The sequence below is a fragment of the Abramis brama genome, assembly GCF_963993115.1.
Source record: "Abramis brama genome assembly, chromosome: 2".
Taxonomy (NCBI): Eukaryota; Metazoa; Chordata; class Actinopteri; order Cypriniformes; family Leuciscidae; genus Abramis; species Abramis brama.
This window is the reverse complement of record NC_139964.1, coordinates 36,771,994-36,784,800: the sequence shown is the minus strand read 5'-3', so window position 1 is coordinate 36,784,800 and position 12,807 is coordinate 36,771,994. Positions and strand designations below refer to the sequence as shown.

Genomic DNA, 12,807 nt, shown 5'->3' with positions numbered 1-12,807 from the left:
AATGATAAGAATCAAAATAATTTATACAAAATATAATCATATGTGATATGTGTCAGACAGGGAATTCTGGTAATGTCCTTTTACTGTTTTTCCACTGTAACTTTACACAGTGTTTTCATTGTTTACTTGCAAAAGTCATACATTAACAGTGTTTTACAGTAGATTTACATAAAATGCAGTGTTTACAGTTTTTCACACTATATGGTAAGGTAACTTACAGGTTTTATTGTAGCATACATTTTTTACATTTTTTCTGTAAAAATAAAATATTTACAGTGTACTAAGCAGAATGTCAGACCCACTCTCTGCGTAAAATCATGCTACATTTGAAAGAAATTCAGTATGTAGCATACTGTATAAGCAAAGTATGTTTTTGTTCAGTAAACATGGATTTTCCACATACAACAGTACAATCAATGTCAATAAAATTCATTTTCAGCTTTAAAGAAAATACTGGGCATCCACTAATAGTAGCTCACAGTATGTTCATGTTGTTAGTACAGTAGCAATATTTCAAACACAACAAAAGAGTTCCCCGGAGCTACTCTTCTACATTCTAGTTCTCATTTACACTTTCTAAACCACCGGGTCTTGGCATTACATGTGTACTAGGCTGAATACTTTTTATTCATCATTACACCAATGGATAAAGTCTGATGATAAGAAGCAGAGATATTGTGAGCGCTAGGCCAGCAGGGGTAATGTGCTGCTGCTGCAGCTAGCCTAGCCTAGCCTAGCACTGCCTCAGATGAGAGTATACAGACTGAGTAGGCCACTACACTCCACTGCATTGACACACTTTCATTCTGCAAATCTGCGTAATGCGTCAAGCACCGTATGGAATTTATATAAGAAGCATTTTATCTTTGGAACATTAGATTTAAATATCGACTTCAATAAAACATGCTAGTGAATATGGATGTGAAATCTTGGACCAAAATATCAAGTTTTTTTATTTATTTATTTTTTTGTGTATTAGCAGCCAAGGTCACCACGAGAGCTAAAATCAATGGCAGTCTATGTTATGCTATTGACTGGTCTGGCTAGCTTGTGCCAAAACAGAGTTCCGCCCCCTGAACAACCCACATTTACACTCAGATTATCTGATATTGAGAAAGAACTATACATGTAGTAGACCATGTCAATTTTGGGTATCTGTTAATGTTTACATTTAAATGTACTGTTTTTAAAGTTGAATTATAATGTGAATAAATTACATTTATTAAGCTTTTTTGAATATTACCTTTCATGCAGTGTGTAATATAGCTGTTTATGAATGTAAAAGGTCAACAAAGTTTTAAAGATAAAAGTGATCGTCTCCTAAAAGAAAGAATCGATTCTGAACTACTGAAATGAGTCGTCAGCAATTCCAGTCTCACTTCCTGCTACATACCTACATAAAAGTGTAATAAATGTACATAATGCCAGCCTATAGTCTTCATTGGCTGCGCGCGATCAACGTCTACTTTGACTATAGGTGTAGCTGAGACCTGGAAGAGTTCGGTTCGTGTTTGGATTGCGTCGAGAAGATGCTGTTTTCTGTGCTGCGAATCCACAGTGCATGCACTTTAAAAGGATGAGGACTCACGCTGGAAATGATATGGGAAAAAAACCAATGCCATTGTTACTGTTCGAATCATTGCATATACAAATGCTGAAGAAGCCTCTGGAGTAGAGCTGCACAATTCTGGTTAAACTGAAAATTGTTTCAAACAGAGATCACGATTCTCCCATGATTCTGAACAGACAACTAAACAAAATAACACGTAATTTATTAGAGGTTCTGACAAAATGTTAATTGCTGCAGTCTATTTAAAACGTTTAATTAATCTGAATGAATTATTTTTAAAAAACGGTTTGAATGAATGATTCAATGACTCACTTGTTTCATTACTGGATGAATCAGCATTTTTGAACGAATCTCTTAAATGAATGATTCAATGACAAATACATGTTTTAACAGTCACTTGTCACCATCTACTGGTGTATTGATATAATTGATACAATCGTTATTTGAAGCGTCACGTTACTTTCAATAGGTGATTTGCTCTATTTTGATCGTTTCGGTAGACATCAGTGTTTATATCCAAACTATATAAACCAGTTCTTCTGTGATAATATGAATGATTGTAACACAGAAATAATGAAAGTGTTTGTTTGAAAAGAAGAAGTGTTTGCGTGAAGCCGTTTCATACCTATACATGATTCTCTCTGGGTCAGCATCAGCACAAAAGCAGATTTCAAGGTTGCGGTGTGAGTTTAAAAGACAGGCGAGTCGTTGTCATTTAGAAATGAGATCGCATAGGAGTTTGAATCAAGAATGCGATCATTTAACGATTAATCGTGCAGCTCTACTCTGGAGCTAAAATTCCAACACCCGTTGTAAGCAGTAGACCAATCACAACAGACTGGGCAGTCTGACCAATCAGAGCAGTAGGCTCACAGAAAAAAGGAGGGGTTTCGAGAGACTTAATCTTCGAACGAGCCGTTTTCAGACTCTGAGAGAAATTAGGTGAAGTGTATATTATGTATATTACAATGTATATTATGAGAAAAGTTTTTTTACCTTTAATAGTTGTACTATAGGAGACCTCAAAATAAGCAACCTAATAGCATAATAAGGGCACTTTAATAAAGCTACTTAAAAGTCACTCACCTTCACTTTCATGACAAAATAAATGCATACATAAAACATTATTCATTTTAGAAACATTGCGAAAAAGTCTCTATAGAAAATCCCCCATCATACAGGCACATAAAAAAAGGGCATATAAAAACCTCTGATCCTGATATTCTGAGATATCTGTCTCTGACGCAGATGCTGTGGCACTGGATTCCAAATTTAGCCAGGGCAAGAGTAGCCCTTGCCAAAAGCAGGCCATCCTCTGAAGAGAGTCTGGGGATGGAGTAGCAGAAATCGTAAAGTATCTGATAGTTAAAAGACCAAATGCCCTCCAAGAGATATTTGAGTCAGGAAACATATGTAAACTTCCAAAACATAACTACACATGAGTGAGCAGTCATGGACAACATACATGTATGGTGCGCAACTGCAAAATTCAAAGACTTGTCATATGAGGATAGAAGGATTCAACATACAATTTTGGTGCTTAACATTAGCAGCGTCAAGCAACTCTGTAATGTTTGCAAAATTTGATTTATATTGCAGAGACACATTTATGTGGGCAAGTGTACATGTGCATACATACCCAATGGGATAGCAATCAGATTGATCACAAAACACAAAGTGACTAAGTATACAGTAAATACGTTGCGCAGTTAATAAATAACTCAAGATCAACAAGATCATCCATGTTATCCCAGCACAATCTGAGAATGTTCTAAAGAATATTTTGGGCTTCAATGAAAGCAAAATATTTAAAGTAAGGAAATATGACCTTCTGTACAAACGAGTTAACATGGTCAGTCACAAATTTCATAAAGTCATAAAGAAAAATTGCAAAATACAGTATGCAAAACAAAGCAAGTTAAATATAGTATATATAGTATGGATCTCATTGTATAGAGTAGTTTGATGGAACTGGAAAAACCTAAGAGTGCTCAACCACAGTTTTTCATTTTCTCACTCTCTTTTCTGAAGACCAAAAAGTTGGCTTACAACCCAGTGAATCTATCTACAGCAATGGGAACACAGCTCTGTTACACAAACTTTGAGCTTCATCCTATGATAGAAGAATCTTTTAATTTCTTAAGTTAATTTTGTCCCTGATTCTCAACAATGTATAGTGGTCCAGTGTAACTGAAAAGTGAGGGAGTGGATAGAGACGAGTACTCAGGGTGGTCCCTTCAGACTAGGCCCAGACTCTCTGCTGACCCACTTTCATCTTAAGACAAGAACAGTCTCACTCCGTAGCCAACACTACTACAAGCACATTAACTGAATAAGGAGGTGATGAAGATACAGTCATACTATATGCACAGTCCTCCATGTTACTGTAAGGATTTATTTAGTAACCTTCAGGCCTGGCACAAAATGGAGACCGGCGTTCTTTACGGAAAGGTCAAATATCGCTATATAGGACAGACTAGAAACGAACACTTCTTCAAATGGGGGTCAATGCAGAATCTTCACTGCATGCAGTATGTTAGCTTGCAGTCCTATTTCCGTGGCCCAATCGCTCACCATCCCTCCCTCTCTCATGCTCTCATTCTCTTCTCAATCATCCCATGCAAATCCTGCATACAGTCCCACTAGTGATGTCAGCATCTGGGATGTCCAGAACTGGGGTGGATATTTTTAGCCTGGTGCAACGAGTGATAGTATGTGTAGAAGAGAGAGAGAAAAAAATGGAACGACAGAGCAAATCTGTGTTGTGAGGAAATAATGAGATGGTCTATATTAAAATAGGTGTGTGTGTGTGTGTGTGTGTGTGTGTCGGAACAGGGAAAGCAAGAGGCACTATATGAGGACATGCACGGCACGCACATCTTTCACACATGCATGTGTGTGTGTGTGTCATTATTAATGCAAAATATCCCAAAGGCTTAACTGAGTTCCTCATAGTGGCTGAATGATTTCTACAAATCTATCAGCTGACTGGAGGCGGAGACCAACGATTTATTCAAGCAGAGCCTCTTCTATCTCTCTCTCACATTACTACAGAGGCCAGGCTATTACTGCACCAGCATGGCCTCGTTCCTCTCCCACACCTAAATCAGGGACTCTGTCACAGCTGGGTCGGTGCATACGTGCGAGCGTGTGTAGTTACTTTGTGCCACTAAGTACGGTTCAGTGAAAAACAGGCAAGCGAGATGAAAGCATTAGTCAACATCAAATCAGAACCGACACTATTTACTTTCTTAATGCACATGTTCTTATTGATTTATAGGTGCAAACTATGCAAAATAGAAAAAATTGGATTGGCTTTGAAATATTTTATCTAGGGCTGGAACAATGCGTTGACGTAATCGTCATTATATTTAAACATATTTTGTGCTTAATACGGCTGCGCTTAAAAAGCATTCTGTTTTATACAAGCTGCGGTGTGTGCAAGGTTGCGAGACACAGCAACTAAACACTAAATCTCTCTGCAACTGGTTACAATTTAACATTTAGCACTTAACGCTGTTGTTGGTTATTTAAAATATCTAATGGATGAACTAGCGCCTCGATTGGACTCATTTATTTAACTATGCGCTGTCAGTCGTGGTAAAACTTCATGGTTTTATGGACACCGCCATGTTTTATACTGTCGCTATGGTTAGTTAGTTAGTTAGTTAGTTAGAATGTAGTTGTGACTTCCGCTGTTTGATCTTTAATCTCCTGAATGAACAAAACAGTTTAGGATTCACACTTGTAAACAATCGCTGCTGTAAATCCCAAAAAGTGACAGTGAATGCAGCCATAGTAAACATCTTTCCTAGGCCTACACTGCAGAAATCTTATCTTTTGGGATAAATAATATCATTAGGTAAAAGTTCATCCATAGATTATTAATGGTTATTATTTATTGGTAAATTAACCAAAGGATTATTCAACTATTGTTAGTTCCAGAACTAATTTAATCAAAACTCTATATAACTCTAAATAGACTTTCCTTTTCCGCTTACATCGTCTAGATCAGGCAGGCTTTTGGATAATGTAAACCGATTATTTTTCATTGTTTTAGCAAATTCATATTCATTGCAATTTTGGTATGAAACACCCACTTTTCACCATCCTATCAATTTTCACAATCCTATCAACTTTTTTCATGGAATATCCTGTCCTATGGAAGTACGTCACATTACAGAAGTAAAAGTGGGTTGCGAATTGAAATTCACACTAATATTAAAAACAAAATTTTGCACTGGGAGAATTTTTATTTTTTTGTAGGAACACGTTTTATAAGATGTTGGTTTTGCTTGTAATGTAGGACACAGCAAAAGTTTCCACAGACACAGAGAGAACATGTATCATGTTTTCCACAAAAAAATACTCAATTAAAAATGCTAAAAAAACAAAACTTACTTTTTATAGCACTTATACTGTAAATTGAAGGCATATAATACTTATAAATCAATGCCATGCATTACAAAATATATACTTATGTATAGCATAATTTTATTAGTATTCATCTAATGTTAAAATAATTACAAGCAGGTAAATTTAGGACAATAATAAGAACACAGCTCATTGTATGCAGCTGGTCTCATTGTAAAAAGGGTGGTAAGCACAATAAGCTAACTTTACTTGTAGTAAGACCCATGAGGTTAGTCAAGGATTTATATTAGTCTGTACTCTGTATACAGTGATTACCCTGCACTGACAAGTAAAAGTCGCACAGTTTTAAAGATAATCTTGACACCTACTGTAGTTGGGCACAATGTAAAGCTGGTTGGTAAAATGACGCGCTCCTGAAAAAGACACAAGGCAGCAAAGGTGTTTTTGCTGCACTGATCCATGTACTGTATGCTGCAGTTATCTGTGTTTTTATTACAAAATCTGTTTTTCACACAAATTATTATTACAGGAGCAGATTATCAATTAATAAAGACTTATTTTTGCATGGTTCCTTGTACAATACTATGTTCGGACCTCAAAACACTTTTATAGTGCCAGCAGTTCGCATCACATAACCAGCTCCATATGTATGGCATTTCTAAAGTAGTAAACTTGCTGAGTAGCTCGTCTGGTACAACACTGTACTTGCAATGCGGAGTACAAGTCCTTTGAAACACGACTTACCATAAAAGAACATGGCATGCTTTATTATCTCATGTTTGCCATTGTTAACACTATCAGTTTAGGGTAGGGTTTATAGGGGGTAGGTTAATTTCAAATGTAATAGAGCATTAACCATTTAGCACCACTCACTGCACATTTAACTCTTTCCCCAACAGCGTTTTTTAATTTAAAAGTTGCCAGCCACCACCAGTGTTTTTGATTATTTTCACAAAAATGTCATGGCCCCCAGAATATTTTGTGATATGAATATCTGAACATCCAATATGTCAAACGAAAGAACAGAGACTCTGCTTTTTAAAAAAGTTTTAGTCTAGCTTCATGCATTCCTTTTTTTAACAACACTTGAATGTGGGAAGGTTCATAAAAAAAGCAACATTTTGAACAAAAAGCTGAGAAAAATCGACAGTCTTTGACAGCCCCTATTTTTGTCAAAGACTAACGTACATAAAAAGCAAAGCTTTTATCGCTTGTTTCTGCTCCTTTTTTGCCCGTGTTTTGATTCGGAGATTCTCTACTCTTTCAGAAGTTGCGTAATAGCACCCTCTACCATATAATAGTGAAAACAAAGTAGGAAAATTCCGTCAATGACGGTCATCTGTTTTAGACCAAACTGAACATTCTTTTAGCACCACTCACTGGGCATTCCTTTCAAACATTTAAAAGTGTTGCAAATCGTGCAAGCAACATATCATTTTGCAAAAATGTTGCCTCAGCCACGTTTTTGCACTGAGCCTGGGTTGTAAATTTCTGTCTGTTTTTGATGCAAAACTATCAATATGTCACTTGACAGCCATAGTGATGGAAAAGTGCAGCTCAAAAATTCTCTTAAACATCTCCTTTTGTGTTCTGTGGTGAAAAAAACCCCCACAGGTTTGGAATACCATGTAAATAGGTGAACTTTCCCTTTAAAGAACAAAGGGACAGATGGCAAAATGTCAGCCTCTAAATCACTTAACTGTAAAGGAATTGCCACGTTAAAAAAGTGAGACCTGAAAAAAAACGTGATAATCAAGGTGTAGACACTTGTATCTGCCTCAGTACAGACAATTTAAACCACATCTGGTGAAAACTAGTCTGCTTTGTGGCACTTTCCATGGGGTACAAAATAGGGTCCAATGAAGTGAAGAATACTTTTTCAGCAAATGGTCAGAGAAAGAGGAACTTAACCTACGTAAAATGATGATTGTCAGTCTCAGAAGGTCAAATTACAATTTATATGAATGGTGTATTTTACATGGGATTTCTAATTTTTCAACCCTGTTACCAAAGATTGGGACAAAAGCAGTATAAAACAAATATAGCGTATATGTATAAAGCAATAAACATTAAATAAACCTCAAAATTAAATTCAAAATAAAATGTATCAAATCACTTCAGCTGAATGGGTAATAGTGATGCATATTTTGCCTATATTAAGGTACCACTCAGTAAAGTGGTTTAGGATGACTTTATTTCCCAATACCTAAAGAAACAATATTTGTCTGATCGTTATTCTCACAATAGTTTTAGTAACAGGGTTGAATGTTTACATTTTATGGCTGCTGTCTCTACAATTTGTGGTAATTTACTTGTCTTCATGTCATGCTGTAGAAAATGGTGAATAAAATTAGTTAAATTTAAAAAGATTAAATTGAACTTCTATTCAACCGATTAAAATTATGACAGTTGTATGCTTTTAATTGCTGGATACAGTCAAGAAGGTCAAGACCTCTGGGGTTGGACAGGCTTAATCTAACATTACATAATATTTTATCAAAATATCTAATAATTCTTTCAACCAAACATGGAATATGTGCCTAAAATGGTTTACAAAAACATAATGGGACACCAAAAAATATCCTATTTGTGAGTGTTGCCCAGTGCGCTTAAAGCTAAGAAAACTTAAAGATTTCTTCCTTTTCACAGCCTCTTTGCTAACTCACACCTCATAAACATAACACACACATGGCTTGGCTAGACAAACATACAAGCATATATAAATTGCTTTTGACATATCTGTATTAGCACCAACTTCAGTGGAAAGTTTCTTTACCTCAACTATAGATCAATTGGTTTATAAATGAGATGTGTCATCTTTCCATTTCACAATTGTGCTCTTCTACAGGCCTGACCAGCTCTCCAGCTCAATATTACGGACAATCACAGAAGACTCACAAGCAAAATGGAGAAAAGCAACCATGAATCCTAGGGCTATATCACAATCTCTCTCATAACACTCGTACAACAGGAAAACCAGCTGCCAGAATTGTTATTCATGATGCTACAAACTTAATGCTGTAAAACCCTTGCTGGGACCAAAATGGAGGATGCATGCTTAAATCATCCTTTTCTTTCCTCATGTTGTTGTGATCGCTTCACCTCTATAGACTGCTTCAAAAGCTCCTCTCAATCGGCACATCAAATACAGAAACCTTACATGCCCAGTTAAACAAGACACATTGATGGAGAATGGCAGGTTACTAATACGCTAGGCTAACAAACATTTATGGCAGGGTTCCTCAAATCCAGCCCTGGAGTGCCCCTGCCCTGCTGAGTTTAGATCCAATCCTACTCAAAGACACCTGAGCAAGCTAGTCAAGGTCTTCGGAGTTACTAGAAAATTACAGGTAGGTCAGTTTGATCAGGGTTTGAGCTAAACTCTGCAGGGCAGTGGCCCTTCAGCACCGGATTTGAGGAACCCTGATTTACAACCTCTGGTCCAAGGTGAATCAGAGGTCCTGGGGGACCCACCTGGTGTCATGTAGCCCCTCGGAGAAGGGGAGATGTGGGTCGAAGGAGGGGGCGGTGGAAAGTGCTTATGGTGGTGGTAGTCCTTCTCACTGCGAGTGCGGATGCGCTCTAAGGCCCGCTCCGATAGATCAGAGCTGGGCCAGGCCCGCCTGAAGTTGGTGCTGCGGGTCTTCTTCATGCCGGCAGGTTACCCGTGGCGGGGAGAAGGGGGAGGGGGAGGGGGGAGGGAAGAGGGTAAGGGGAGGGAGGGGGTGGGGAGTAACCTGAGGTTCAGTCCCTCCCCCACATTGGCAGGGGACACCCCAGTCCAGGTATCAGGCCAGAGTCATGGTAAGGGCGCTCTCGCACATGCACCCGTGCGTACGCATATACACACATACGCGCACGTACGCACGCGAACAGGGGGTGACACGTGGCGGCGCAGGCGGGCGTGCTCAGTGGTTGGAGGTGGGCGTGGGAGCGCTGGGATGGGCTGTCCTCTGAGGCATCACCCTTGGCTGGAACAAATCCCACCGACCCCCTGCCAAACATCCGGATTCGTGTGCCACGAAGGGCACATTACATCGCCAGGCACTGCGGGGATGGGAGAAGAGGGGGACGGCAGGGTGGGACAAGAAGGAAAACGTGAAGCAGCGCAAAGACAATTCCGGACAATGCGTGTGTACCAAACACACATATGAGTTTAAGCAAGGTGCATCACGATGAAAGGATGGAGTGATGAAGGAAGATAGAGGAGGGAGGGAAGATAGGGTATAGTGAAGGGAGGGAGAGAGAGAGAGAGAGAGAGAGAGAGAGGGAGGGAGAGAGAGAGAGAGAGAGGGAGGGAGAGAGAGAGAGAGAGGGAGGGAGAGAGAGAGCGAGAAAAAGAGAGAGGCCTGCCTGTCCAACAATAGCCCAATTCAGCACGATGGCGGCAGCCCCTCGGACAAGTCCGCTGAAAAACAAAAGGCCTGCCTGGAAAAGAGAAAATGCAAAGGGGGAGGGAAAAAAAGAAGAAAGGCGAGAACGGCCTCTGAGGTGACCTCGAAGCTTTGGTGATCTCAGTCCGCAGACAAGCCCTTGTCAGCCTCCCTCGTCTCCAGCTCTGCCACTAGCCTCCGTCGAAAACGACGACACGGGCGAGGGGAAGGCAGAAAAACCACGACGAGGGGGAAGGTGGAAAAAATGGAAACTGCAGATGCGGAAGAATGGTCCTCCTCTTTTGTTCCGTAATTCCACAGTGAAGGAGGACGGCGGCTGCGAGGCTACATGCTCATTCACGCGACTACATCTTGTCTCCGAGGCTCCCTCCTCTTTCAATGCTGCTGCCGTCGCTGCTGCTGCTAACACTGCTGCTGCCAGCACCTTATGAAAGGGGTGTGTGTGTGAGAGTGTATGTGTGAGTGAGGGGGGAGGCAGGAGAGCAGCAGAGCAAGCGATCGAGTGTGTGAGCGCACGGCAGAGGCTCTACGTGAGCGTGCGTGTTTCGAGTGCGATTGAGAGCGAGTTAGCGTGGATGGAAAAGAAAGATGGGGAGAAAAGGAAATAATAGCAGGGTTCATAAAGGAAATTAAAGACTGAATGGAAAACACATGCAGATCATAGCAGGTGTCCTAGAATAACATGTAATATAAAAATGTTTAAAACAAGTGCGTATCTTCTCCATCTTCCCCACGACCTGCTTTAGTTCTATGCTAATTGTACAAGAGTATTTGTTCTGTTCAGTTATAAAACAGAGAAATGTGTAAAATCGAATAAACAAAGAATTGTAAAACTCATCCACTACTTCACTACTCTACACTACACTACTCCATCAGGACACAATTGTATTTATTTAGACATTGTAATGACAGTAAAGGGATACTGGACCCAAAAATTTAAATTCCCTCGTCATTTACTTACCCTCATGCCGTATGACTTTCGTTCTTCTATGGAACACAAACAGAGATTTTTAGAAAAGTATCTCTCTTTTTGAGTCTATTTATTGCAAATGGATGGGTCCCTCAAAGCTGAAGCTTCAAACCAATCAAAATGAACACAATGGTAATGGTGTTCTGAAACAAAACGACAGGTGTGGAAGAAAATTACTAATATTTTAAATGTTAATATTATAAACAATCACTTCCTACCAACTGTCATACATGTGCGCTTGACGCAAACATCGGCACGTTGTGAAGCGTGACGTGAAAATCACTCAAAAAGTGCTGACAGTTGGCAAGAAGGTTTACAGTGTAAAAAGTTACAAATATTAGTATTTAGTCTTACACAAACCAACAACTGGGGTCCTATAGGTTACTGCCATGTTCATTTTGCATTGTTTTTGAAGAGTCAACCCATTCACTTGCATTATATGGACTATTTTTCTAAAAAGCTCTGTTTGGGTTCCACAGAAGAACGAAAATCATATTCATCTGGGACGGCATGAGGGTAAATAAATGATGAGAGATTTTTAATTTGGGGATGAAGTATCCCTTTAAATGCAGAACAGCTGGAGAGAGCTGAATGACCAAATGCCTTTGAATAACATAATTTGTGAATCATTATGCACACAAATGTATTCTACTTAATATAAAAAATATGCTTGAAATCATGAAATATCACATAAGATGAAGACTCCAGTTGTCTCAGTAGTATAATAATAAAAGGTAACACTTTATTTTACACAGTATCCTTGTTACACGTTACATGGACTCACTATAGTAATAACAGTAAATGATGCATAATTAAAAACAACTAGCCTCAAACCAAACCCTATGGTAAATATAGCAATTAATATTACTCAATGCTTATGTATAATTATACTAACAAGGGTACCTTGACAGAAAGTGTAATCCCAAGCAAATTAGTTTGCATGTAGTGGGTCATCACGTAAAGATCACATGACCAGAAAACAACTCCCTTTATCTTGGTAACCCTCTATTATTGGTCACTTTCGCTCTTTAAATACATTAATCATGGCTGACAGTGAATATTGCATTTCTACAATGGCATAACCACAAACAAAACATACCTATTCAGATGCACTTAAGTAACTTGGTATTTTTGACAAACCTAGTTGATATCCCAGTAATAATTGAACTTGAATGCAGGGGACTCATGCTAGTTTTGTGTTGATTTAAAATCAAGAGGAGGAGGAGGTTAGAGGCCAACTAAGCATGACAATACACCAATGCCTTCCCTTGAAGCTGCTCCCACCCCCTCTGCAATTAAAAAGAGAGAATGTGACCACAGCACAAAACTTCGTGCAAGAAGGCGTTACGGAGGCTAAAGGCTAACAACAAGCAAGAGGGGGTGTGACACAACATGCTGTGAACATGACCTCTGTGAGTCAGCATTAAAAGTTGGAGGGACTCATTTTACAGTAATTTATAGTAGAAAGTTAATATATCTCTTCTTCTTTTTAATCAAAT

General features: G+C 39.0%; 1 protein-coding gene across 3 annotated transcripts in view; it reads right to left on the bottom strand.

Annotated features, from left to right (window-relative positions):
* Nucleotides 1–12,807, bottom strand: part of stox2a (storkhead box 2a) — a 54,840-nt gene that overhangs the window by 19,837 nt on the left and 22,196 nt on the right. For 2 of the 3 annotated variants that reach the window (XM_084100931.1, XM_084100932.1), the window contains exon 1: nucleotides 9,419–11,092. The exons of the other annotated variant lie outside the window; for it this stretch is intronic. In XM_084100931.1, the coding sequence (XP_083957057.1) occupies nucleotides 9,419–9,596 (178 nt within the window). In that variant the 5' untranslated portion in view covers nucleotides 9,597–11,092. Of the gene's footprint in view, nucleotides 1–9,418; nucleotides 11,093–12,807 lie in introns of those variants that run through there. 3 annotated transcript variants of the gene reach the window in all.